Source organism: Calypte anna, chromosome 26 (assembly GCF_003957555.1).
Source record: "Calypte anna isolate BGI_N300 chromosome 26, bCalAnn1_v1.p, whole genome shotgun sequence".
Lineage (NCBI taxonomy): Eukaryota > Metazoa > Chordata > Aves > Apodiformes > Trochilidae > Calypte > Calypte anna.
Genome location: NC_044271.1, coordinates 4,093,412 through 4,121,370, shown reverse-complemented (window position 1 = coordinate 4,121,370; position 27,959 = coordinate 4,093,412). Strand labels below are relative to the sequence as shown.

Genomic DNA, 27,959 nt, shown 5'->3' with positions numbered 1-27,959 from the left:
ATGCTGGGGAGCAACCTCAAGAGCCTTCCCGACGTGGAGCTGGGCGAGGAGGAGCGCGGCTATCGGCGGGGCCCCGACGGCGGCGCGGTGATGCCGAAGCGGGCGAAGTCGGCGGCACCGGCGGCGGGGCCGCGGGGCGCGGAGCTGCGCGTCTTTTAAGGCGAGCAGCGCGGAGGGGCGGCTGCCGGCCGGCTCCAACCTGCGCAAGCAGAAGTCGCTCACCAACCTGGCCTTCCTTACCGACGCCGAGAAGAAGCGGCAGCTCTACGAGCCCCCGCTGGAGCGACGACATGGCCAAGACGGCGACCACGGGGCGGCAGCGGCGGGGGGCGGCCGGGGCGGCGGCGGCCCCCGCGGCCGGAGGCGCCCGCCATGTCGCGGAGCCTGTCCCGCTCCGAGCACTCGCTGCTGCCGCCGCGCCCCGCCGGCCCCGCCAAGCCGCCGCCCGCCGGCAAGCCCAGCCGCATCCCCCGCGGGCCCTACGCCGAGGTGAAGCCCCTCAGCAAGGCCCCAGAGGCGGGCGGCGGCGGCAGCGGCAAGTGCGACGACGAGTTGCTGGACGGGAAGGGGCCGGCGGTGGCGGCGGGCGCTGAGGAGAAGCCCTACCTGAAGGTGGACCCCGAGCTGGTGGTGACGGTGCTGGGCGACCTGGAGCAGCTCCTCTTCAGCCAGATGCTGGGTGAGTGCGGCCATGGCGCCCCGCGGCCCCGCTCTCAGGGGATGGGGAAATGGCGGGGGTCCCCCGGGGGACGTGCCCAAAGCTGCGTTGGTGTCCCTGGTGCTGAGGGAGAACGAGAAGGGATGCTCAGGGAGAAGGTGCCATCAGCCATCCCAGCGCCCTCGTCTTGCCCTTCTGCCCCGTGACTAGGGGGAGATGGCAGATGTCAGTCACGCTCCTTCTCCCCCCCCCCCCCATGTCCTTTGGTAACCCCTGGTCTCCACACTCCTCCAAAGACATGGGGGTTGCCACAGCCAGGTGCTGTCAAACGCTCCCACCATCAGGGGCAGCTCTCCCTGGGGCTGCTGGTGCCTGCTGTGAGTGGGGCCAACGCTTTGGGCAGGAGGCTTCAGATCCAAAGCTTCTCCATGGCCTTGGGCTCTGGCTGAGGAGAGTCCTCCGGGGATGCTGCCACAGGGTTCGCTTGAGCTGGTTTCAGCCTGTGGCTGCTGGTGCCTTGCTGTCCCAGTGGGTTTGATGGCAGAGCCCATGTGTCCAAGAGCTTCTTGTCCTCTCTGGGGTTGTTCCATTGCAGCAATGAGTGCTGGCCCCTGGCATGGCCGTGCCACTCATCTTGGGACCCTCTCCTCCCATCCTGGGCTGTGGTGCTGGGCCTTGTCCAGGCTTGCCCAGCCCTCAGCGTTCCCTGGTGGCTATGTGCTCATTCTCTAGGAAACCATCGCAGCCCTGGCAGCTCTCTGCTTCCCACTGGAGCCCTCTGTCCCCTGTGTCCCAACCAAGCAGCACCTGTGGGCTTGGCTGGGCAAGGACTGTGAGGGTCTGCATCAAAAAGATCTCCATTTGATCTGGCAAACTGGCGTGAGAGGGTGGCAAACAAGCTCTGCACAACTGTCTCTGTCCCTCTGGATGCCCAGGTTTAAAGCTCTGGTGGTGGGGTTGGGGGAACAGCAGTACAGACAGGGCTAGGAGCCCTGGTGTGTCCAATGCCCTTCCAGTTTGGGACCATCTTTTGGAGGCCTGGGAGGTTCTCCAGTGCTTGGAAAGCTGGCTTAAGATGCCTTCTCCTACCTGCATTGTGAGCAGAGCTCTGCTTGTGGGGAGAAAAGGGATTTGGCCCAGCTGGGCACTGTGGGGAGGGTTGGAGAGGTGGAATGAGCTGGAGTATGTGTCAAAGTCAGGCATCTGTAAAACGGTGCTGCTGAGTCCTGTTCCTGCTGCACACCCTGCTGCTGCAGGAGCCTTCAGGGTGTCACAGCCCCCTGCTCCAGGGCACGGCTCTGGCACAGCGTGGACATGGAGCCTCCTGGACCCTCTCCCCCAGCCCCCCAGCTGTGCACAGCATGGGAGCAGTGACAGTGGTGGGCACCATCACCCTACTCCATCCTCCCCAGCTACTGGAGCAGTCAGGACTTGCTGGGGCGCCCAGACACCTCCTGGGAAGCCACGGAGTGAGCTGAAGGCATGGGGCAGCAGTCTGTGGAGGATGACAGGCTGGGCATGTGAAAATCAGCCTTGCAGCAGGGGCTTGTGGGGGCTCAGGCTGCCCTGGTGGACATCCGTGCCCTAATGCTGAGGGAACACCAGATGCCATGGGAGCAGGGCAGGGTTTGCTGGAGGATTTGTCACTTGTAGGACTAACAGATCTGCACCCACTGCTCTGGCCTGGGGAGATCTGGTCCCTCTGTGATTTTTGGCTCTCAGGTGGGGGTTTCCATTGTCACCCCGAGAGAAATGATTGCAGGCTTTCCTAAGGGTGCAGGACTATCTCAGGTGTTCTGGGCTCCTGGTTTGCTATAGTACCAGAGATCCTGCCTGCAGACAGGGACTTGTGCAGGGACTTCAGGTGCCCTCAACACCTGATTGGGTCCTGTGGTGGTTTCCTGGTCCCTGCCTGTCAGGGGCTGCTTCAGGGCTTCAGGGCTGACTTTTGACTTTGGGAGGTTTGAGCATCCTTTTGCAATGCATTATTATCTGCAGGCTACTTCAGCTGGCTCACGGGGTGAAAACTCTGCTGAATCTGTCCTCTGACCCCCCTGCTCTCTGTATTTGCTGAAACTGATCATTTTCCAAGACATATGGGACTGCCAGGCTTCCTGCAGTGGGGCTGAGGGATGGTTGTCCAGTTTGTGTTTGGGGACAATGCCTGGGGTGGACAGGCAGGAGCTTAACCCTGCTGAAATATTGCCCTCCTTCTATGGGGTTCTACCTCTGATGTTCATGGGAGTTTGTGCTCTGGAGTCAGACCTGCTTAGCCAAGCCAACCATGACCTGTCATGTACTTGACAGCCTGTGGTGGGGGATGCCAGCAGGAGCTTGGGGACGTGTGAAGGAGGCAGCAGTGACAGTGGTGGTGGCTGCTTTGTAATTTTGTATGTGCCAGTGGTAGAACCACAACTGGAGGTGTGCAAGCCTTGATGCACACTTGAGCTTCTGGTCCTGACCCTTTCTTTGTCATCGGGTGCAACTCAGGCAGATGAAGCATTCTCTAGGGGTGGTATTACCTTCCACAACCTGGCTCCTCAAGGGAGAGGTTGTTCCTGGTGCTGGGGACAGACCCAGAAAGGACAGGATTGCATCTGCTCAGGAGAGTGGAGTGGGCTTCACACCTTTGCTAGGACTGGTGAGTAGGGCCAGGAGGGGCTTGGGAAGGTGGGAAGGTTTCTCTGCTCTTTTTATGGATCATTTTGGCAAGAGAAACGTCAAGCCTACCCAGACTGGCATGATAAGTCCCAAAATCTTGGCTCTGCTGGGAAGAAAGAGTTGCAAGGGACTGTCAGCCTCTGCAAATCTTCTTGTCCTTGAACTGCTGACCTGTGTTGAGCAGCTCTTCCTGTCCCCAGCTCCCTGCCCCTCCCAGCTGCAGTTGGCTTGAAGAGACTCACGTGTCCTTGGTTCTCCCCACACCTGAGTTCTCATATCCACCTTGTGCTCCTTGTGCTCTTCCTGCCAGAAGCACTCCAAAGCCTTGCTGCCAAAAATACAGTTTATTTAATAGTGGCCAAATGTTGGCTCTCATTCAGTTGCTTCTACTGTGTCATCTCTTTGATGACACCAAAGCCTTTGTAGGCTGGCTGGAGATGTAACCACGTTTACAGTGGAGCAGCCTGCGCAAGATTGGGAGAGGTCACCGGGAACAGCAACCACATGTGCTTGTAGAGGCTATTTCCAACATCCAAATTATACATTTCACATTCAACTGAAGACTGAGGCTTCTCATCAAAGCTGGCTGGCAGCTGGGGCTGCTAATTACACCAGGGTATGAAGGCACATGGCCAGGGGGGTGGAAGAGGTTGCTGTACAGAGCTTGAGGTGCCTGTGTCTGAGAGCCTGCAGGTGTGGAGGTGCAGTTGGGCTGTGTGTGAGATCATTAGTGCTGGGGGGTGGTGTCCCCAGCCCTGATGGCTGCACTTACCTGCAGGTCCCCAGAGCACCTCCAAGATCTGCAGTTACTTTCTGCAGCCATTTCCTTGGCCATCTCTTGCTGTTATGGTGCCTCTTAAGTGTCTGCTAATGGGGTATAAGCGAAGTAAGCAGGCAGTGCTTGTGGGCTGGTCCCAGACAGACAACACAGGAGATCCTGGGGGAGGTGGTGTTCCCCAAAGCTCTCTCTGCAGGAGCCCTCACAGCCCCTGCCAAACTCTGCAGGGATGGCTGACACCCAGCCCAGTCCTGCAGCCCTCAGCTGGCAGCAGGTGGCAGTGCCACCCGGCCCCAAGTGGCCCCAGCAGGGATGTTCTTTTGAGACCTGGACCCTCCCATGGTGCCCATGTGCAGACAGGGCAGAGCCCAAGCAGTGCCAGGGCTGACTGGGCAGTGGGTGGTGGGCAGGAGAGCCAAGGGTTGATACAGGCAGATGGGCTCCCTTGAAGTGCGGGAGCTTTCACATCATATCTGGCTGTGTTTGGTTTATAAAAGAAACCATGGCCTAGGAAAGACACTTGGCTGGGTACCTGCTTGGCTGGTATCACACACATCCTCTGTGAACGTGTTCCTGACTCAGGTGGAGCCATCCCCACCAAGGTATCCCTTCCCAAGAGGTGATCCTTGCTGGCCAGGCACATGGCATGGGTTTAAAGAGCATCTCTGCCCCACGCCATTCCTCCCTCAGCCCTTGGCATGCCTGTCTGTTTAATTAATCTCTGATGGGCCCTTTGCAGGGCTCCGTGGCAGGAAGACCATAAGGAGGTCAGAGACCAAGTAGCTCTTCCCAGGGACTGGAGTGGGTTATTGCCTCATAAAGCGGCGCGGCTGCCCTGATTTCACTGTCACACTCATGTTATTCCTCTCTTAAGGCCCCTGTGTGATGGCACCGTCTACAACAAGGTTGTTGGGTTGGGGGATTATTTTCCTTCTGGTCACAGAGCTGGACGCCTGCGTTTGGGTGGAGGTGAGGAGAAAAGGGTTACATGGTTGTATTGCTACTTCCCGCCTGCCCCTGGGAGCTTGACAGTGAGGAGTGGATGTCCTCTCTCCAGTTGAGATGGCTGCAGTGACTGGGAGAGAAGGTCTGGAAATGTGACCCAGGGCTTTCTACTGAAGCTGTTTGGGATGTACCATGTTCCCAGTGATCCTGGCAGTGCAGAAGAGTGCTAAAAAAATACTAAATTCAGACTTGTCTTCAAGATTTTGCATGGGGGAATAGCAAGAGACAAATCACTCTTGAAGGCAAAAAATACTTGGGGAATAGCACTGCTGAAACATATTCCTCCTCTAAGAGCCTGAAAATTGCTATTTCAATTGGGTTCTTTCCACTAACTGTATCTTACCCCCAAATCCAACATTTCTCCACTGAGGAAATGTGTTAAATGATGACAAATTATAGGCAATTCTGGAAGTGCTATTTGGGATCTGCTGGTGGGATGTCACCACAGTGGGGCCTGGGTGATGTCCTCTCAAGGCCTTGCCATCACACAAAGCAACAACTGAGGGCTTCTGCTGGTTTGCTCTTGCAGAAACCCACCCATGGTCCTGCTGCCAGGTGCTCCTGAGCATTGTGCTTCCAGCTTGGTGACACTCGAGGTACTGCTGAGAGTTCTGGGTCCTTCTGCAAGAGCCTCTTAACTGATGACCCTGTCCCAGCTTTGCATCTTTACTTATCATGTTGCAGCACATGTCTGTGCCCAGAGTCCTTCTCTGGCACGTGTCCTCTCTGCATTTCCCTGTTGTGTCCATTTAAGTTACCAGCTCATTCCTGTGCAGCTTCTTGTGCCAGAAAGCAGTTTCCCCAGTCCTCCTTGTCCCCTCTCACTCAAGCATCAGAGCACAGCACGTGGCTGATGCTTGTGCCTGCTCCATGGGGGAGAATTCTTCCAGCTCAGCATGGAGTCAGTGTGCACCCTCCAAGGTGTGTAACCTGGGAGTGACAACATCCTCTGCCACCAGCTCATCAGCCCTGGCCAGTGGGTGCCTCCTGCCTGGCTGAGCCATGGCCCTACCTGGGGGGGACTGTGTGGTTTTTCTGTGGGGCTGCAGCCCCAGGGTCAGCACTCACCTGGCTCTGTGGTGTTGGGTTGCCCTGCTGACATCCCCCAGACTGGTCACATGTCTGGTCCAGAGCATCCTTTGTGCCACCACACGTGTGACGTTTGGTGCCCCGTGTGCGTGGTGGCAGCAGTGTCCTGGGGCTGTGGGTATGTGCAGTGGTTGGAGGCCAGCAGTGAAGCTGCTGAGTCTGGATCCACTCCCCGTGTGGAGTGGGGGTGGCTCAGCCCTTCCCTCCAGGCTTCACCCCTGGAGTCTGTTTGGTTAGGAGCCGCGGGGGCACAGGGTGTGGGGGACCAGACACGTGTGCAATTCTTGCCAAATCCCCCTTCCCTGCAGAGTCCGTGTCCTCCCTCCGGGCACATGGAAGCAGCTCTCCCCGGGGAGCCAGGGGGAGGGTTGCCGGTTCTCCGGCTGGAGCAGCGAGCTGGCGCGAGGCCGAGGACGTGCGAAGCGAGAAGCCGGTCCGGGGAGGCTGGGGCTGCCTCGGGGAGGGATGGAGGGGAGCAGGGGGAAGGGGGAGCAGGATTTCCCACATTGCTGCCATTTGCAGCTCAGAGCCGGGGAGCTGAGTGCAGAGGGGAGCTGGAAGGCAGGGGATGCTGCATTGCAGGGCTGAGATTAGAAGCTGTGCAAATGGAGATGTGCCTCTGTCAGGCGGGTGTGACACTGGAGAGCAGTGCCCAGCACACCCACTGATCAGCTCGTCTTTCCTCTAATCCATTTCTTCCACATTTTGTTTCACTCGAGCATTTCTTTTATTCTGTATGCTGTTATTTGTATTGTCCAATTGAGGCAGTATGTATTTTTATGTATTTAATGTATTTTTATTAATTCAGGAGAAGGTCTGAGATTCATCTCCAGCTGAAGGAGCTGCTGGAGCTCATGTAGGGGAGCTTAGCACAAGCACAGCGCAGCGGGGCGGGAGTTTTTTTCTGGCTCCTGGGAGCAGGAGGTGGCTTCAGATCCTCGTGGTCCTGGTGAAGGTGCCAGTGCAGCGTGTGAGCTCCTGGAGGTGCTGCCTGGGCAGAACAGGGGCCGACATGTGTCCCCACGTCACCTGGCAAAGCACAGGCATGTCCTGCAGCAGGGACTCGTGTCTCCACCAGTGTGAACGTGTGAGCCTGCCAGAGCTGTGGGGGACCACAGGGTTTTCCAACAACCACCTGGTGCAGACATTGGAGATGCTTTCTTCACTCCACATCCCTCTTTGGTTTTGTGTCACCTCTGTCCTACACCCTCCTGCTCATGAGAGGTGGAGGGTGAGCACTTCACAGCCCTCCCCATGGGCAATGTACCTGCAGGGTTCTGGCCTGAAGCACACCCTGAAATTACAGAAAGAAACTTCATGGTGAATGCAGGAATGATCTGAAGATGTGAGAGCAGTGCCTGCTCTTGTCCTCACATTTCCTCTGGGCTAGGTCTGCCCAGTGGCAGTGTGAGTAAGGAGGGGATGGTGAGTTGGCTAGGAGGGACTTCCAAAGGGAACCCAGGAGGAGACTTTCAGTCGGGAACTGGAATTGAGGGTTTTGTGCCACGCTCACGGAGCCGCGGTTCCCTTGGCAGGTTGTGAGCTGGGCTCTGTGCCAGCTCTGTCAGCTCACCAGCCGGTCGGCTGGGTTTGGCTGTGGGGTGGGAACCTCTCTTGCTGTGGCTGAGGTCCTCTGCAGCTTGCTGAAGTTGCTGGGCTTTGTGGTTGTTCTCATGCAACCCAGGAAAATGGGAAGAGCTGCACTGTGGGTGCTGAAGTCTGCTCTGTGGATTGTAACTGCAGCATGGCAGAGGGACAAGCACCACACCTTGAGCTCCAGGGAAAGCCTGAGCCACTTTTATTCCTACTTCCAGCCCTGATGGGTGCAAGCCTGTGTGGTTGGGATCTGGGATTGCTACGTATCCCACCTCTGCATGTCTTTGTGCAAGGTTGTGTCCCCAAGTGTGACAAGGTTGGCAATGAGACGTTGCAGCCAGACAGGCTTTTTCAGTAGTTCCCTGATGAAGTGCACTGTTTTGGTCAAACCCAGTCCTTACTGGCTCTACTGGGAGCCCATCCTTGGTAATGCTGAGCTTTTGTGAAGCTTACACCCTCCACCTCCCACTTTTTCAGTGGGCCTGAAATGTCCCCAGAGCAGGCACTGCCCCAGCCCCTGCAGGGAGCAGCCTGGCTCTCCCCATTCAAGAGCAGCCATGAAGCACGTTCAAAGCTGAGACTCAGGTACAGCTTCGTCGTCTGCTATTTATAGTGTGAGCTTTCAGCATAGCCGTGGGCTGAGAATAACTCACTGATGAGACACTTCTCAAAATCCTGCCTCCCTTGCCCATGTGCAGCATGATCCTCTCAGGCTTCCCGCGTGTCAGCGTGGGGTGTGCCTTGGTCCTGTGCCAGCCCAGATCAACACACAGGAGTTTACCCAGCTTTCTTCCTAGCCCAAAGGGTCAGTCAGTTGCTCTGTCGTGGCATGGCTGAACAGTGCTGTCCTAGGCAGGACACTGTCAGCCTTTTTGTGGGGACATGGTGGGGATGCCTTCACCTATGGGCACAGTTTGGGCTCTGTAAAACCCATCCCATGGAGGGCAGCTCTCCCCCTTTGTAGCCTGAGTGTAGGGAGGTGTGGGAGCTGGCAGGCAGGGATGTGCTGGGAGAGCCAGGCAAAGGAACCTGCTGCTCGGGCTGGGACCCATGGGGTTGAAACTCATCTCTAATGGATGCCTCGGGCTGGAAAGCATTGGATGCTGTCGGGGTGTTTCCAGTTCACTTTATCTCTGACTTGGCATTATATTTCCATGCTGATGCAAACAAGTGGAAGAACAGATAGCAGCTAATTCATATTGACTGCTATGGTGCAGGAGCTCCCCGAGGTGGGCTGGAGCTGGCAGAAAGCTCGCTGTGGGCCATTCGGTGGGGTGAGCGTGTCCTTCCCCAGCTGGTTCCTGGTGTGGGGCCACATCTGGGTCATGGATTGCACCTTGAGGTGGGCTGTGGCAGGGGGCCTGGGTGCAGAGACCCTGGTGCACAAGAAGCCACTTGGTTCCTGGCAGTGATGGTTTATCTCCCAAATAAGATGCACATAGACTTGGCATGGGGTTGAAATCCTGCTCGGCCTGGAGAGCAGTGTTGTGTGATTGTTGGCCAAGGAAAAACACTGGCATTTGCCTGACTCCCAGCTGCATACCTGAGTCTCTTGTGCCTGGGGCTGTACATAGCTGGGGGCTCACAGATCATAAAGTGTCTTCTAGCAAATTCCATTTTGATGGCTCACCCCTGGTTGATTTGTGGCTGGATGTATCACTGTCTGGACCTTCTGTCTCCCACCAAAAAGCTGGCTTCACCCTGATGCTGTGGGGAACAGCAGCCCCCAGAACAAACCCCAGACTTCCTGCTCCTCAGTTCTGTGCTGGTGGTGCTGGGGCAGTGAGGGCTCCTGCCCTCTGTGGTGTCTCAGCTTTTCTTTGCCCTCATGTCCCCATCCTCAGCCAACAGAGCTGCAAGGGAGCTGGCACAACCTGACAGAACTACAGCAGCGCCCCAGGGGCTTTTTGGCTGCAGTAGGGACAGCACTGGTGACCTTTCAGTACCACAGGCTGAGCAGAGCAGAGCAGGAGTTTGGGGACTGGTTTACCAGCAGACCAAGAGCCTTCTGCCTTACAGACAAGAATATCTGGAGCAGGGCAGATGCTCCAGCAGCAGCACCTTCAGCCATCTCGTTTTCGTTTTCTCCGAACCCTTTAGCTGTACTTCTGCTGTTCTGCTGCCAAAGAGCATCACAGTGCTGCTGGAGCCACTTATATCTATCATCCGGCCATGGTCTGTAGAGCACTCAGAAATTTTGTGCTATTTTCAGTTAGTTTTCCAACTTGAGCTTTTTGGCTCAGGGGCATCTGCTCCCAGATGGAGAACATGTGGCTGGTTCCTGCAAGGGAAGGGGAACAGCCCTGCTCATAAAGCAACATGGGGGATGAGCGAGGGAGTCTCTTCCTGGAGCCTGCAGGATATTGTCAGGGCTGTGCAGGGCAGGGCCTGGAGGTTGGGATTTTAAAGCTGCTCTGAAACCCCTTTGCTGGCAGAGCTTGCGTGGCAGCCTCGCTTGTGGTGGGAGGTCACCTCTCAGATACCTTGTTAGTCGTGGGGAAAAGTACAGTAACCTGGGGGCAGGATTAAAACTCAGCTCAGCTGCTGTTTGCACTGCTGAGCACTTCTCAGCCCTGGTTCACTTTTGAAAGCAAACAGCAAGTAATACATTTTCTGGGGTGATTTCCTGGGCAAAGAGTCATTTTGCTAAAACTGGTGAAACTCTTGGGGTTCCTGAGAACCTTCCTGCCTCGAACAGTCTGCATGAGCACTTGCAGAATGTAATGGCACACGAGGAGGGAAACCCAGAGCTCCAAATCAAAAATAAATTTGCAAAGCAGCTTTTCCTGCTCCGCATTCCCAAGTGGAGCATGTCAACATGTACCATGGTGCTGTGCTGCTTTCCAACCCTCCCTTCCTGTGCCACAGCAGTGACCAGAGGGGTGAAGCCGGCGCTGCCTTTGCTGGGCTCGTCCTTGTGTTCAGGGGACAGAGGTCCTGATTTGTTTTGTTGCTAAGATTCTTGTTTCCTTTGTGGGAATAAAGCAAATTTTGTTTGGTTCAGATTCTCTATAGCTTCAAAGACAAACCAAATCTGGGTTGCCAGCTTCTTTTTGTATTGCAAGAGATTCCTGTTTTCCATCCCAACCCATCCATGTTTTGCAGCTCAATAGCACATCCTAGACAATGGCTTTAGAAATCAGACGCCGGCATTTTGGACCCACAGTGCTGAGGCAACGCCAAGTGACACATGGGGTGCCAGAATTCATGCACATGGGGAGAGAGAAGGAGGAAGAAAAAACTTGCTCCAATGGGATGTTTCCAAGGAGATCATGGTAATGATCTTCCATTTCCATATAGCTTTTCATCCCCTTGTGGAGCCTTCTCTCTTGTAAGCAGACGTTACGTGCATCCTGTGCAGCTGTCCTGAAAATGCACAGTGTAGAGAGGGAGCTCTGGCACTGCAGAGCAGGATCAGCCTAGGCTGGGAACAACCCCTGAAACTGTGGGGACACTCAGGGATGTGGGATGTCCCTACCCCTTCGAGAGCACTTTGTGGTCAGTGGCTGTGGCTGTTGGTCACTGCTGTAGGGAGTGACCTTGCTGCTGAGTAGCAGCTTCTGGATGCACCTCGGTCCTTTCTCTAATCTTTGTCACATGTAAGGCAAACCTCACTTCAAACAGTGTCCAGGCCACTCTGTGCTCATGCACTTGGCTGATGGCAGCAAGTCCCCAGTTAATGAGCTGTTCAGGTCTCTGCAAGCTCAGCTGGGAGCAGCAGCCCCAGGGTTCATGGGCAGTGCTGGAGCAGGCTGCATCCCAGACTGACACACAGGGGTTTCTCCTGGCTCATCCATCCCTTTTTTCTTGGGTTGAGGCTGGCTGCCCTACTGGGGGAGCTCAGGGAGGAGTGGAGGGCTCTGTGGGGGTCAGCAAGGCCCCACCTGCTGCCAGGGCACGTGGGAGGTTGGTTAATATGTGATACTCCCTCATCCTTCCAAGTGCCTCTCAGTTTCCAAGAGGTGGAAGGCAAATCTGGAGCTTTGCTTCTCCCCTGTGTAGAGATGGGTTTGCAAAAGCCACAGTTTCTTCAGCGTTTATCTTTTTTTTTTCATTTTCTCTTTTCCTGCCCCAGAATTTTTCCCTGGCCTGATGAATTTTTAAACAAAAACATGGTGAAGAAAGAACAGGAGGGAGGGGGAAAAACCCTAGGGAGGACATGGAGAAAAAAGTGTTCTCAAAACCAGAGTGACTTCAAGTGGAAGTGAAAGTTTAGGGTGTGTTTTTAATTTTAAAATTCCAACTTAATTTTAAATCACAATACTGACAAGAGAAAATACCTCTCCTAATGTTCGTTTTAGTAAACCCCAGTTTTACAAGTAGAAACTGTTTGTTGAAAAATACCATGGAAATTTGGGAGTAAAAGACTATTGCTGTGGCCTTTAATTGCTCCCTCACCTTGATGGTTGTCTGTGCTCCCCGGGGGTGGGGGACTGAGGCTGCGTGGGGGGACAGACACCCCCCCCAGCTATCTCTGGGGCTTGTCTGTCTGTCTGTCTGTCTGCAGGGGATGGCAGGGTTGGTCACCTGTACGTGGTGGCTTTGCCTTGGGGCAAATGTAGACAGATGTGGTTCCTTGCCTGTTGGTGCAGGGCACTGAGCAGGGGCAGCAGTTTGGGTGCAATTGGCCCAAACTCAGCCCAGATTTTGCCCCCAGCTGGAGAGCCATCTGCTCAACACTGGAGAAGGTGAAGGAGGCAAAAGGGAAGATGGGGATGGAGAGGGGAGGTGGAGGCAGGCGAGGGGCTGGCTCAGACAGCCAAGCATCACCAGAGAGCCTCACCGGGAGGGCTTGTCCTGCTCCTTCCACTGAGTTTGTGCCTGGCAGCTCTTCTGTGCTTCTGACCTACAAAAGACATCTGGGGATTTTGAATTGGTGCTGTAGCTGTGAGATTGTGGACACCTTCCTGTGCTGGGCTTCTTCCCCTGCAGAAATCCCCCCCCTCCTGTGTCCCACTGACACCTGGGCTGGAGAGGGACAGCTCTTGCTGCTCCTGCCCAGGCTGGGCTGGTTTCTCATGGCCTGGCAGATAGGCTGAGTGTTAGAAAAACAGCTCAAATCCATTGCCTCTAAATTTTGCAGAGCAGAGAGATCTTCTCACAGATGTCCTTGTATTTCATACTGGAGCAGAAAAAGCAACATTTTATGGTAATTTTTTCAATGACTTTCCTTTTTTTTTTTCCCTCGGTAAACTGTCTGCAATCACTTACAGTGTTCCTGAAGGGATTAATTACCCTCTGGAGCTCATTGTGTGTATTTCATATTCATAACTGTTGGATGCAGTGCCTGGCGTGGATCGACCGAGGGGTCACATGGCGTTTCTTTTTTCATCCTTTTTCCCCTGTTCTGTTTTATCTGTCAGGCTCCTGGTGTGAGCGCTCCCCGTTGCCTGTTCGGTGGTGGCCGGGTCTGTGAGCTGCATGGGATCACAGCTGAGTGCCCTGCTCCCTGCTCCTTTGTCAGGGGGAAGCACAGCCAGAAGACAAATCGCTTCCTTGTTTGAGTGACTTTTGGCTGATGCTCTCCTCCAGGCTCTCGTGTTGGCTCAGCTCTCCCTGCAGCGGTCCTGGCTCTGGGCTGTGCATCCTCAGTGCTTGGGCAGGGCCCCAGAGCAGAGCTGGGGAGAAGAGCTCCTTGCAGCGCTGCTTCCCACGGCAGAGAGGGCTTGTGCAGAGCTGGGACATCTTAGAGGGGACAAATCCCTGGTGCTCTGCTGCTGGAGAACCCACTGGGCCATCTGCAGAAGGTCACATCCCTGGAGGACACTGCCTGTGGGGCAGCCCTGTGCTTGTCACTGGGGCAGTGTGGGGGTGGCATTGTCCCCAGTCTGGCGGGGGGGATCCCAAACAGTCCGCGCTGGGGTGTGTAACTTGGCATGCTCTCAGCATGCTTAAATGGTTCCTGCAGCACTCAGGGGATCAGGGCTTGTCCCTGTGCAGGGGTCTGGAGGTGAGCAGCCACTCCCCTGCTCAACATCCAAGCCAGCCAGTGTGCCCAGGGGCTTGTGGCTGCTGTCACCACATGTCACTCAGCTGTTGGTGTTGGTGGGGGTGGCCACGTGAGCTGCACACAGTGGAAAGTCCAGAATCTCTGCTGAAATCCCTGCTGTTGGTGCTGATGCCATTTTCAGGGAGTTTGCTGCCCTGCCCATCCCTGACACTGCCAAGCCCACGGCAAAACTCAGCCTCGTGGGGTGGAACAGCACTGAAAAAATTCTGAAGCATCTCAGGGTCCCTCCCCTTGCCTTAAGGCAGGTGATGGATTTGGGATGAAGACCCCTCTGCCTCCATGCTGTCTCCCAGACCCATTGAGGCACCTGGAGAGGTGGTGGCTCCCATGGTTGTGGTACAGAGCCTTCTGGTTCCAAGCATTCCCTTCCATGCTCAGATTTCTGGAGGAAGATAGGATCTTCCTTCTCTGCAAACCACCCTTAGTGGGAAGAATGCAAATGCTGCTCACAAAAACCTTTCCTCAGTGGGGGGGCCCCACCGAGGGCACTGTGAGAGGTGGAACAGGACTGGAAGGAGCTGGAGGACAGTGCCTGAGCTGCCATGGAGCACACTGAGCCCTCACCCTGTGCTCCCAGCAGGGAACTGTCAGTGCTAAGAATAGACAATTTATTCATGCACAGCCCTCGCCCTGTGAAGGGTGCTCGAGGCACTGCACAGCAATTAAAAGAAGTTCCTAATCATAGTGCTGGCAGATAAGCAGTATGGACTCTGGAGCTGGTGGGAGATTTGGTGATGTGAAGGATGGGTGGGAAGGGACTGGTGCTGCTGGAGACCTGGAATTCCCTGGTGTGGGGATGTGGAGCAGTGCTGTGAGGTGACAGGATGAATCCTTGAGTGTCATTGTCACCCCTGTGCTGGGTGTGTGGCTGCTGGAGGAGCCAGGTGGAGGCAGAGAGGCAGGTGGGGCTGGCACTGCTCCTGGTTCCAGGGGGGAACCTTCCCAGGACAGGTCTGGAGTAGCAGGTGACAAAAGCAGCAGAGGTAGTGGCAGTGGTGACAAGTTGGGCAGCATCCTGCTGGGTGAGGCGGGGACATGATGTGGGGGTGGCCCTGGGGGAGCTGGCACAGAAGGTGGAAGTGTTCAGCTGCACTAATTTGGGTCACCTCAAGCTCTCTGCTGAGCTACTGGGACACCTCATCCCACATGGGCAGGGCTGGTTCCTGTCAGATGCACGGGGACCCTGGGGGACAAATGCAGAATATCTGTGTTGCCCTTGGAGCTGCAGTGCCCTCTTCAAGCAAACCTCCTGCTGCTCACTGCTCACCACTTCATCTTTGGGAGAGTGTGGTGGGTTTGCTTTGGGGTGAACATCACCTGGGCAGCTGACAGGGCAGACCGAAGAGACCCCAAAATCTCTGATGTGCATGCCAGTCCTCAGCCCTGCCTGGGTTGCTATTGCAGATGCTGCCATGATTTTCTGGGAGTGAATCTGGCCCTGTGGCCTGGTGGGAACAGCCCCCCCAGGCAGCCCAGCAGTGCTCCCCTTCCCCAGTGCCGAGGGGCAGCAGGTGGAGGGGAACCCTGAGCCTTTGGGGATCCCGGTGATGGTGTGTGCAGCCGAGCTGCTTCCGGCTCTCCGCAGGCTCCTGTGCCAGAGTGAATTTGGCACCTGGCCCTCCTGCCAGGCTGGGGCTGGGGAGAAGAAAGGCTGAGCCCTCCCGGCTGCCCGTGCTGCAGGCAGGAGATTCAATTACCCCCGAGCCTGCACAATGGCCATTTATCTCTGGGAGCAAAACCCTGGTAACAGGCAGAGCAGAGCGGGAAGGGATGAGGAGGGGGTGCACGGGGAAGGGGACCAGGGTCACGTGCAGACACTTCCCTTCCCATTTCCAGGGCTTTCCGTGGTAATGGCTCCTGTTTTCCTCTGTTTTTAGAACGTCAGTCACATGTGGCTTGAATAACATCTGTCAAAACACGTCCCTCCGTCCTTGGTGCTCCTGGGGAAGAGGGATCCATTGGCCCTATAATGAGCCTGACATCAATTAATCATCAGCCTTAAAAATTAGCATTGTGGCAATACACGATGGAGAGAAATGATTCCCCAGATGGAAGCGAAAATATCCTCGGTTATCTCCCTCCTCCCATGGGAGGTGGCAACAATAGATTCACAAAGGAGCCTGGAGCTAGTCTGAGCTGGGTTCACCCCCAGGGCTGGGGGAGTCTGGTGTTCACTGCCTCCTGCCCTAGCTCATCTCTCCAGGTGCTCTTGGGGGACATGACCTTCCCTGGGTCTGGTCCATGCCAGACCCTGCTGGGCTGAGCATTCCCAGGCTTTGCAGAGAGCCCAGAGTAAGCTCACAAGCACCAAGCCCCTTCCTGAAGCTGAGGGTTGAGAGGAGAGCAGCACCACAGGGGCTCCTTCTTCTGGAGTGAAGGGTGCTCATCCTCATATGGTGCTGCGGGGCCAGGAGAGGACTTCAGCTGCTGTTTCAAGGGCATGGTCCTGTACAAGGGCTGTCCCTTGTACCACTCCAGGGTCCCTTGTACCACTCCAGGGTGGCATCTCTGAGCAACATTGGTGCTTGTGGCAGGTTTGTTAATACCTTGACAGCACCAATATTCAGGAGCTTGGCAATGGGCTGGAGGTCTCCAGAGACCCTCTGTTGGGAAGTGACTTTTGCACCTTCCCTGGAGGCTCATGATGGCCTGGTCTTTGTGCCCATGCCACGCTGGGATTTTCCATGGTCGGAGCTGCTCTCCCTGGCTCTCAGGTAAGCTGTAACCTAGGTGAAGAGCTCTGCCACCCATAGCCTCCTGCAACTTCAGTTTCTCACCCCTGTTACTGTGTGAGGTGAAAAACCTCCAGTTCTGGCTGGGTTTTGGGTTCCTCTTTGTGCCTCTGATAAGCAGCTCAGCACAGATCTGCGGGCTGCAGCTGGCAGGGGAGCCAGGGAGGACATTTTACATTCTTGCTGGAGATGCACGAGGGCTCTTTGGCTGATCTGGTGACAGACAGACAGACCAAGTGTCTACCAGAGCCCAGCTGAGGCCGGGGAGAATTGTGTTTGCAACGCATTGCTCTGCACAAAGCTCACAGTCACAAGGCGAGGGGCACAAAAGGCTCCCTGTTCACTCCATCCCAGTGGGTGCAATCCCAGCAGTTAAAAAGCAAATGTGAGTTGTTTGTCTCTCTGAATATAAAGCTTCCCCAAGCATGGCTGTATTTTGGCTGGGCATGGGGACTTTGGCTCCACTAATGACTGTGCTTGCAAAACGGAGCCAACTTGAGCCAAGAGCTGCCTGGATGGGCCCTTCCCTGCTGGGCCTGGTACGGGGACATGAACTGAGGAGGGGATGGGCTCCTGGGTCTTATAAATGCCCTTTCAGCCAGGCCTGCACACCCAGTGGAGATTAGGGGGAGGGATGAGCATGAGGACCTCTGCCCATTGCCTTCTCTGGAGTGGTCGTCACCCTCCAGCACCTTGGCATTCCCCTGGGATCTTCTCCCGTGCCCAGGGGGTTCCATGTCCTCAGGAAAAGGCAGATCTGATGAAATGGGGCATCTGACTGTGAGTCCAAGGGCTGCTATTGCAGACTGGGGACTTGTGTCACCTCTTAGATGAGTTTGGGTGGCTGCCCTACTCCTGGCAAGGCCTGCAAATCCCCATGGCACTGGGTTCTCACCTGGGGTTTTATTCCCAGACCAAATGGGGAAAGATGAGGAGTGGTGCCCGTGCCAATGCAGGGCGGTGTGCTGGTGATGTGCTGGTCATGCCAGGCAGTTGTGAAGCTGGGGTGGGACCTGGGGGCAAGTGTTGATCTGGGGGAGTGGCTGCAACCCCCATGCTACAGCCAGGCTCAAAGCACAAATGTGTCACAGCATCTACGTGGAGAATCCTCAGCAATAACCACACTGTTGAGATGGTGCCAGTGCCCGATGTGGAACAAGTGCTGTCTGTGCCTGGCTGCGTGTGGCTCCCCTGGGGGCACTTAACCCCTACATTTGTGGCAGCCCTGCCTCTGGGCATCATCCCCTTATCCAAAGCTGTCTCTCCTCCAGCCCTCCTTCATTTGTCCCATTATTCCCATGGCTCATTCACACTCTTGGGCATGGGAGCTTTGGAGAAGTGTCGTGCACAGCAGCCTTGGGAGAAAGGACGTGGTCATGAGTGGCCATCAGCCCTGTGCCCTCCTTCATGATCTGGAGCACAAGTCTGCTGAAGAGGAGCTGGGGGTGCTGATCCTGGAGCAGAGGAGGCTGAGGGGAGACCTTCTGGCTCTCTGCAACTCCCTGAGAGGAGGTTGGAGCCAGGGGGGGTCGGGCTCTGCTCCCAAGGAACAAGGGATGGGACAAGAGGAACTTTTGGCACAACTCAAGTTGTGCCAGGGGAGGTTTAGGCTGGAGCTGGGGAAGAATTTCTGCCTGGAAAGGGTTGTCAGGGCCTGGCCCAGGCTGCCCAAGGAAGGGCTGGAGTCCCCATCATCCCTGAAGGGGTTTCAGAGCCCTGGAGATGTGGGGATGAGGGACATGGGGTGGGGGTGGCCTTGGTCATGCTGGGGCAATGGTTGGATTTGATGATGTGTAAAGTCTTATCCAACTAAAATGGTTCTGTGATTCTGTGATTCTGTGATTCTGTGATGCTAGAGGATCCCTGCAGGGAGCCCAGCTTGTTCCTTGGGATGCAGCAAGAAGTGGGTGGAGGATTCCCCCTGTGCCCACGTCCCCCTCCTTCACCATGCAAAGCCTGGATGGAGTAGGGACTGATGATGTACCCAGATGTAGGGCACATCTGGAGGGCACCGAAGCAGTTAAGTGAAGGGCTGATTTGTGCTATAGAAACCCACAGTTCCTTCCTTTGATCCTCTGAATCAGCCCATTGCCTCCCTCATATAAAGCTCCATTTATCTCCTCTCTTCCCAGTAAGTTTGAAGGCGGTCGCAGCTCGTGGCTCTTCTGAGCGAGCCCTGCTCTCTTCCGCTGAGGCAGAATCAGGTGAAATCTCTATGGCAACTAGCAGATGACAGCGAGTCTTGTTGCCTTGGAAATGAGGCCAGGAGAAAAAAAAAAAAAGAAAAAACAAACCCACCCAAAAAGAGCCATCTGGAATTTTGAATTTCCACAATGTCTGACCCGTGTCTGGTGACGAGTGGGGAGCACGAACCCGCTGCTGCTGGCTGCTCTGAGCTGGGGCCTGTCCTCACCTTCTGCCTTGCTCTGGGGTTTTGGTTTGTTTTTTTTTTTTCTTCCCCTCCTGGCCTTTTCTGTCTTTTTTTGTTCATTTGTTTTTGCACCGGATCTGCAGTTTCACCTCGCAGGGCTGATGGTGGCTGTGATAAAGGTGTTGAGTGTGGAGCATTTTGGATGCCTGAAACCTCTGGGGTGGGTGATGCTGCACCCCAGTAATGCCAAACCCCAGGAGGGGCAGCAAGCTCTGGGGGAAACTGAGGCACGGAGTGCTGTATGACCAGCCTGGTCTCACCCTGCAAGGGCCCCAGCTTAGGACAGACCCCAGGTGCAGTGACCACTTATGGCTCTGTCTCCATGTGCCTGAGGCCATGGGGTTGTTAACCACCAAGTCAGTGTCACTGTATTTGTGTCACCCTGCATTGCTGCCTCTGTGTGTGCCCATGTCCAGAGGGTCAGGGCACCCATCAGGGCAGGGATCTGGCCCATCCACCCACTCTCTGCCACCCTGCTTCTTCCCAAGCAGAAGAGGTGTTTTCTCTGGGTTATTTTGGAGACCTGCTGGGGACAGGGGCATTGGGGTGCTCCCAGCTTCTCCAGAATTTTGCAGGAGCAGCTCTGGAGGCCACTGTGGCATGGGAATGTGCAGTGTCTGCTCCTACATGGGGGATTTGGGGCTTTCCTGGTTCATCAGTGCAGACGAGCAGAGGTGGCAGGGAGGTGGGATGCAGGGAATGCTGAGCAGCTAGAGGCTCTTGCTGCTGGAAAAGGAGCTGGGGTTTGGATGCACAGGTGGGGTGGTTTGGGGCCAGGCACAGCATCCATTGAAAGAATAACCCACAAATGGGCTGGAGGCCCGGTCTGGATCTCTTCAGTGGCTTCACTTGGAAACTTGTCTATGGGAGAGACCCAATTAAGTAGATTTATGGCTGCTCTAGCCTGAGAAAGTCTGAATCCCTTTTAAAAGCTTGGCTCGCTGGAGCCAGACGGGGTCCAGGCTCCAGGTCTCCCAGCCCTGCCCTTGTTAGGAGCAGTGATTTGCAAGGCTTAGCATCAGCAATTGCCCCTGAAGTCCTGGTTCAGATGAAGTCCTGGCCTGTCAGTGCTGCAGTGCTACTAATCTGCTGCTCTCATCAGGCAGCAGGGAGCTGATGCCCCCCACACCGTGTGGGGCTGCCCCAGCCTGCACTGGCTGTGGGATGGGGCCAGGGACAGATGTGGGATGGGGATGGCTACAAGGATGGGGACAGCTGCGGGGATGGGGACAATAGAGGAAGGGCTTCCTTCCCCTCTGCAGCCACCTTTAGAGCTTCTTCAGAGCCATGTGGTTTTGGAGCAGGGTCCAGCAAGTTTGGTGGCAGTGGGGTCCTGCCACCACCACTTCTCTCTCTGTGTCTCCTGCAGTGGCTGTTGCATCTCTTGCAGCTTGTACCATGTGTGGTGCACAGTCCTCCTGGTGCCACCCACTGTAACCCTGTCACTACCCTCAGCTTTTGCTACTGTTCTTTCCCCCCTGTGCCAAGGGTGAGCACAGAACACACTGGGCTGTGTTCATTCTCCTCCCTGCAGCCTGTGAAGGGCTACGTGCAGGGCACCAGGGAGCTGGGGAGCCCAGCCTGTCCTGGGCTGTCCCCAGGTATCTGCAGCATCCTCTGCACTGTCCCTGGGTTGTTAATGTCCCCAGGGAGTGTTGCCTCCATCTCTGCCAGTCCAGAGGCTGCTGCCTTCACCTGGGGATGGCGGCCACATTTCCCCTGTCAGTTTGCACAACATGTTTGTGATGTGCTGGCCAGCCCTGTGGGTACCCAGGGTGCTGGATGGCACAGAGCTCCCAGTCTTGTCCTTGCCCTTCAGGGAGCAGGACCTGCTCCCAACACTACTTCAGGAGACATGGGGCTGACAGCCAGCCCTCAGCTCACACCAAGGAGCCCCTGGCCATTAAAGCAATGAAATCACAGAGGGTGCTAAAGAACTCACCACCTTCTGATGGGGCCGGACAACAAATTTGCAGGAAAAGGTGAGATGGCCTCCTGGGGCACTGTGCGGGGGGTGCATGCTGTGCCTGTCCTGGGGGCCCTGGAGCATCTCCTGAGAGACAGGGATGGGTTTGCAGGGCCCCCATACATCCCTTGGGGAAGTGTGCAGGGATTGTAGGGTTGGGGCTGGGCTGGAAAATGTGGCCAATGGTGGAAGCAAAGGCTTTGGTCCTGGCAGTCACTCCACAGAGCCCTGTGAGCCATCTCCCCCGCTCATTTAGACTTTTGGTAGCTGTCGGGTGGGAGGAAGAGAAGTAAGTAAGCCAGAAGGAGAAGGATTGCAGGTTGCAACCATCCCTCTGCCCAGCCATCCAGGAGCACGAATCAGAGCTGGATGTAGGAAATGCAAGATAAAGCCTTTTTACTCCATATGGAAAGACTTCGCTGTCGGCACGCCAGGACACCGGGAAGCGGGTTGCACGCTGCAGGGTGTGAGCTGGGAACTCACAGGGCTTGGGAAGGTTTGCACCAGGCTTGGGGGCTTGGGTCTCCCCCAGGGCTGGCAGCAGCAGGCTCTGGGTTCCAGAGCAGAGGGTTTGAAAGGCAAATACCAGCAAAATGATGCCTGGGCAGATTCATTCATAAAGGCAGCTGGGAGCACGGGCTGGGGCAGTGTGGGGGGAGAAGTGTGTGAGGGTTTGTGTGGCTGGGGAGCTCGGATGGGCTGGAGGAGTCTCATGGCCCCAGGAGAATAGCTTTTATTGCACAGTTTATTAGTGTATTTTTCAATGCTCTGGAAGGAATTGAGAAACTGGTTAAAAATGTTTCACAGCCTGGGGAAATTCGTTGCAGCTACCGTGGAATAGAGGCCCACCATAATGACTCAGAAACACCACGAGGCCTTTTACAGGAAATTCCCACTGCCCATTAAGATCTTTACTTGGTCACCAGGAGTCCTTCCTAGGTCTGATCTTCTGCAATAAGAATGGTTGGGTTGTGGGGGCCAGGAAAACACACATGTGAGGGCCAGGCTCCTGCCAAGCGTACAGACACGGGCACAGGCGGTGCAGCCGTGCAAGCCTGGCATGCTCCTGCTGGTGTCAGTGCTGGCTGGTGCCGTCCTGGTGCCAGTGTAGACGTGGGCACGCGTGCAAGGCTGCAGGCACCAGTGTGCTCATTCACATGTGCATCTTTCTGCAGGCAGAGGGGTTCTGCTACCATGTGGCCCACACGTGAACATATGCACGATATAGACGAGTACTGAGGCGACCCACACACACACACAGACACACACACACTCACACACATGCACACACACCCACACACACACATGCACACACACCCACACCGACACACACACACACACAGACACACACACACACACTCACACACATGCACACACACCCACACACACACATGCACACACACACCGACACACACACACACACACACACAGACACACACACACACGCACACACACACACACGTTTCTGTGCCAAGGCACATGGGGCACACGTGTCCCGTGGACATGGCTCTGCCTGGCCCCAGTGGGAGCTGTTGGCCACATGCTCCTTTGAAACGAGCTGTCACACGCTGTTTGGAGCCGATGATTTCCTCATTCCTTGACGTCCTTGGCCACGTTTATGCACCCCATTGTGCAGGCAGAGGAGCTGCCATGGCTCCCTCTTGGAGGCAGTGGGAAAGGTTGGATGTGAGCACAGAGGAGTTCCTGGCTCTTCCCTGGCCCTGTGGTGCCCGGCACAGTCTGACCTGCAGCACGTGCCCTCCACAGCACAGCTCTCTGCCTCCTCCTCCTCTTTCCTCCTCGGCTGCCTGCAGCCCCACATCCTGCCTCGCCCCTACTCCTCCCAGCAATGACACTGCTGATGGGGGTGTTGGGCCCCCGTGGGACCAAGTGGCTGTACCAGTGTTCCTTGCCATGTAGCAGGCAGCAGTGCCCCATCACAGGCAGGAGATGGAGTGGTCAGGTGTAGGACTTCCTGCCTCAGTTTACCCATGTGCTGTGTTAAGAAAGGAGCAACAGTGGGGGCTGGAGGACAGGTTAGCAGCCCAAGCATGGCTGCAGGCAATGGCAGGGCAGGGCTGGCAAGGGCAGATTATGCCCAGCCTGGCACAGGGGACAGTGACTCAGGCAGTGGATCCTTCCTGCACAGGGCTTGGGGACAGTGGCTGTGCCTGGGGGCTGCTCTGCTCTGTGTGGCTGGGCCTGGGAAGCACAGGGCCAGAGCCAGCACCCCTTCCCTCCAAGACAGCAGTACAGGGCCTGTGGGATCAACAGAGAGCTGAGAACCAAGCTGGGTCCAGGCAGAGGGGATGGCTGCAGCCCTGGGCAACAGAAGGGACACTGCGGGACATGTCCCAGTCAGTGGCAGCAGGGAAATGAGCCTGGCTGAGCCAGGGTGTCCCACTGACCCCGCCATGGCACAGGCTGAGCCGTCCCCACTGTTCCCTGCACCAACAGCTGGAAACATCTGGCTGGGGGAAGCTTGCTAAATTGATGCAGGGAGGAATCCATCGTGCTCCTGCTGTTCCCACACTCCAGCCTCTCCCAGCGGCTCCGGTTTCAGCTCAGCTCTCACATGCTGTGGCTCAGCCAGCTCCAAGGCAGCCCCCAGCCCCTTGCTGCACCTGGATCCCAGAGTGTGGGGGCCCCGTGGCACCTCCCTGTCCCAGCACACTGGGGAGAGGCGTTGGCAGCAGTGCAGCCAGCAGGATGTGTGCCAGAGGTGGATGAGCAGCTCCTCAAGTCCTGGTTTGGCCCTTTCCCAAGTGAGAGTTGCTGCTTTTCCTGGGGTGATTCCAAAAGCTGGAGTGACCTGGACTGTGACCTGGGGCTGCAGCCAGGACGTGGTTGGTGTCTGGGCTATAAGCACGTGGGGGTGGGTGTCTGGGGTTGTGTGCACACACATGCATGTCCATGTGTGTCCGTATGTGTGCAAGTGTGTGTGTGTGCACATCTGTACTCCGGGTCTGCACACCTGGAACAGCCCTGGGGCAGCAGGAGCTTGGGGACTTCCAGCCCTGCCAGCTGCTCAGCCAGTGGCACAGCCCATCTTCCCCAGGCCAAGGCAGGAGAGGGCTTGGATGTCTCTTCTCCCCAATAGATCCTTGCTTGTCCTGCTGCTGCAGTGCCTGTGTCCCTGGGCCACAGCACCCCTTGAGCCTGGGGGATGCTGGTGCATGTTTGGGGATGTTTTTCCAGGGCAACTCTTTGTGTGTGGCCCCATGGAGCTGGGTCACAGTGCTTTGGTGTCACCTGCCTGTAGCTGGCCTCCTGTCACCCCTGTGGGTCCCATGGCCTGACTCATTCCCCCCTGCCTCACTGGGCACTGCCCTCCTCATCCTTCCTGGATCAGACAACCCCATCCCAGCCAGGGCACCCTTGGAGGTGGCATTTTGTGATGCCAGCCTTGCCCTGTCCTTTCTCAGTAAGCAGAGTGAGAGATGGAGGTCAGAGTCAAGGGCTGAGGGGTGTGAGAAGGGTCTGGGAGGCACAACTGAGGGCAGAGGGGTGCAGGAGCCATTCATCCATTTAAAGCCACCACTGTGTCTCTCTGCAGACCCTGAATCCCAGAGGAAGAGGACAGTGCAGAACGTGCTGGACCTTCGTCAGAACCTGGAGGAGACCATGTCCAGCCTGAGGGGCTCTCAGGTGTCTCACAGGTGAGGCTCCAACACCAGACCCTCACTACCTCACCCCTACAACCACTTCCTTTCTCAAGGCAGCAAGGGAGCCTTCTCGGGGTCTGCTCAGACCTTGCCAGCGCTGGGTGGGGATGGGGGCATCACCCCAGGGCTCCCCAGCTCCCACCTCATGGGTACAGCCTGGGCTCTGCAGAGGCTGTGCCTGCTGTCAGCGACTCGGGAAAGCCGAGGGGAGGGGAACATCCTTCTGGCGTTTGTTGCCACCTCGTGGTCTCCCTTCATCCTCACTTTTGTGTTGGAAGGGGGAAAAAGCAGGAGCTTCCTTCACCCACTGCTCATCATTAGGGTCCTTCCCCAGGTGGCTCCACAATCAGCTTTGTCCAGGGTGAAACAGCCCTTTGATTTATCTCATCTTAACCCAGAAGCTCATCGAGACCTTGCTCGTCCTTGCTGCACTTTCTTAATCTTTTCTGAGTGCTGTAGCAGTGGGATTTGCATGGGGCTGCAGCAATATTCCCTGGGCTGATGATTTCCTGGCATTATCCATCACTGCTCTGCCATCCCCTTGCTCAATGTAGGAGCTGGTTGGCAGCCTGGTGCTGCTCACACCGAGTCAGAGCTGCTTTGTGTTAGCTCTGCATTTACTTTGCATTCATCTGTGTCAAACTTCACCTGCTGCCTTCTCACCCCAGTGCTCAGCTCTGATCCATGGGAAATAGGGCAAGGACGTGAAGGGTGATTAAATTGTCGGTGGGTTTTGACTCTACTATCATTCCCTATTCTTGATGAGTTATGAGCAGATTGTGTGGCAAAGTCCTTGGCCAGATCCTTGCCACAGAGAAAACCAACCACAGATAGCTCAGAGATGCCTGCCCCTGTGTTCTGTCCCATAAATGGTTCTTAAATCCATGAGGATTGTTCCTCTTATCCCGTGGCATCTGAGTTTATTTGGAAGTTTAATCTGCCTTTGGTGAGGGCACTCATCCACTGTCTCCTGGTGGCCTGCAGCATCCTTGGCAGTGTGTTCCCTGCATCCCTCCAGGAGCTCCACCAAGGCTGTGGGCTGGGTTTTCCTTTACCAAAGCTGCGTCAGCTCTTTCCTGGGATGTCATAATTACACACGTACCCATTAATTCAGCTCTTGGGAACATTTCCTACAAGCATGTCAATACAGATGTCATCTGCAGTCTGCTGGGTGTGCCCCGTGTCACCAGTGTCCCTGAGCCACTTCAGGCTCTCTACTCCTTCCACAAATTATTCCTCAAGTTTCTCTTGTTTTCCTCACTGTGTTCTTCCATCCAGTGGTGGGGACTCAGCCTTTGCTGTTTCCGCACTGGGATGCAACTTTGTTCCTGGAAGACATCACAATATTCTGGCAGCCTTTGCACTGGGCTGCAGGGCTGCACATGTCCTCAGGGCCTTGCTGAAGTCCCTCTTGGAGATGTGGTTTGCATCTGCTCTGAGCCACTGACAAAACATCCTTAAATAGCCTTTGTGCTGCTGACAAAAACAAAACCCTTTTATCTGCCCCTTTTAGTTCTGCTTTAACAAACTTCATAGTTTTTTATGTAGTTCCTGGGTTCAAATTCAGTCATGCAGCAGGGTTGTGTCTCCTGGTGCTCCTGCAGGACCATTTAATCCAAGCTAGGCAATAGCTCACTGATAGAAGTATTTGGAGCCAAGCTGAGGGCTGTGGGTTCCCAAGCAGTGATTCCAAGAAATAATAATTTTTGGTGTCTAAATTTAGCCTGGGCATCACTCCTTGACATACTGTTTACCCAAAATACACCCGAAGGGTGCAGGGAATAACTGAACTCCCTGTTCCTGATGCACTCATGGGCTCTGGGCTGGCTGGAGAGCTGGCAGGGGGCTGTCTTGGGGTGTCCTCTCCTGCCCAGGTATGGGGACTCACTCTGCAGGGGTTCGCCTTGGCAGGATAATGGCAGGGACCCAGCTCCTCAGCATCCGTTTGCTCCCAGCCCCCACTCCCTGGCACAGCCCACTGCCATGTCCCCCGGGAGCAAGGTGCCAGCACCCCAGTTTATCCTGTCCTGGATCTGGGGTGTTATTGGGGTGCAGGGAGACACAGACCTCTCCACTGCCCCCCACATCCTGCTCCACAGTTCCTGGGCAGAAATGGGCACAAACCAGACACCGGTGAGTGCAGATGGGGTGGATGGGTGGAGTCCTGGAGCCCAGAACTGGACACAGTTCTCTAGATGCGGTCTCCCCAGGGCAGAGTAGAAGGAAAAGAGAACCTCCCTCAGCCTACTGGCCACTTTTCTTAATGCACCCCAGGATGCCACTGGCCTTGGCCACAAGGACACCTCTGCCATCCCTGTGCCCACACTCCAGGGAGCCTCTGGCCTTGCCTGGCTGCCTCAAACTGGGCAGTTTTGTTTCCTGAGCTCTCGCAGCCCCGGTTTGGAGGAGGCTGAGGCAGGGCACAGACCTTTGCTGCCCATTGTGCCCTGCCCTGCCCTGACCTCCCCTGCACCCCATCCTCGCAGCTCCCTGGAGATGACCTGCTACGACAGCGATGAGGCCAATCCCCGGAGCGTCTCCAGCCTCTCCAACCGCTCCTCCCCGCTCTCCTGGCGCTACGGGCAGTCCAGCCCGCGGCTGCAGGCGGGGGATGCGCCCTCGGTCGGGGGGAGCTGCCGCTCAGAGGGCACCCCCGGCTGGTACCTGCACGGGGAGCGGGCACACTACTCGCACACCATGCCCATGCGCAGCCCCAGCAAGCTGAGCCACATCTCCCGCCTGGAGCTGGTGGAGGCGCTGGACACGGATGACGTGGAGCTGAAGTCGGGCTACATGAGTGACAGTGACCTGATGGGGAAGACACTGACAGAGGACGAGGACATCACCACAGGGTGAGTGCCTGCATCTCCTGGTGGCTTCACCTCCTCCTGCTGGGCTGGCGGTGAAGCAGGCAGCAGGGGTGGGTGGAGGAGCACGGGGGTCATAGCCAGCCTGGCTGGGTGATCGTGTCCCCACATCCCAAGAAATGCTCTCACACCTGCCAGGCAGTGTAGTCCTTGCAGTGTTGGTGGTGCTGGGATAGCAGGGGCTGCTTGGGGACCTTGAGTCTTTAAGCTGGGGTGTGCTGCTCTCCCGGTGCATGGGAAGTGTCCAACCTGATCTGAGAGTTCCCACAGCAAGGGGCTGAGAAAGGCATGTAGTGTGGGGGGTAAACACTGCTGCTGTCAGAAGTGCTCTCCCAGTTCAGACCAGTGAGCTTCCATCTCTGACCCTGGCACTGCAGGGATGTTCTGCATCCATCTGGCAGTGCCGGTGGCCTCTGGTGGGACAGACTGAGTCAGGTCTCTGCACGCCAGTGAGAATTGGGCACTGATGTGTCACTGCTGATGGGTGGCACCATGGTGGAG

The 27,959-nt window shown here is 56.1% G+C and overlaps 1 protein-coding gene across 1 annotated transcript; it reads left to right on the top strand.

The window, feature by feature from the left end:
* LOC115599698 (neuron navigator 1-like) lies at positions 1-27,447 on the top strand. The gene is given in 6 exon segments (XM_030465324.1): positions 1-153; positions 155-271; positions 273-305; positions 307-679; positions 24,483-24,585; positions 27,078-27,447. Coding segments are annotated over 6 exon segments (1,149 nt in total).
* The last annotated feature ends 512 nt before the right edge of the window (positions 27,448-27,959 follow it).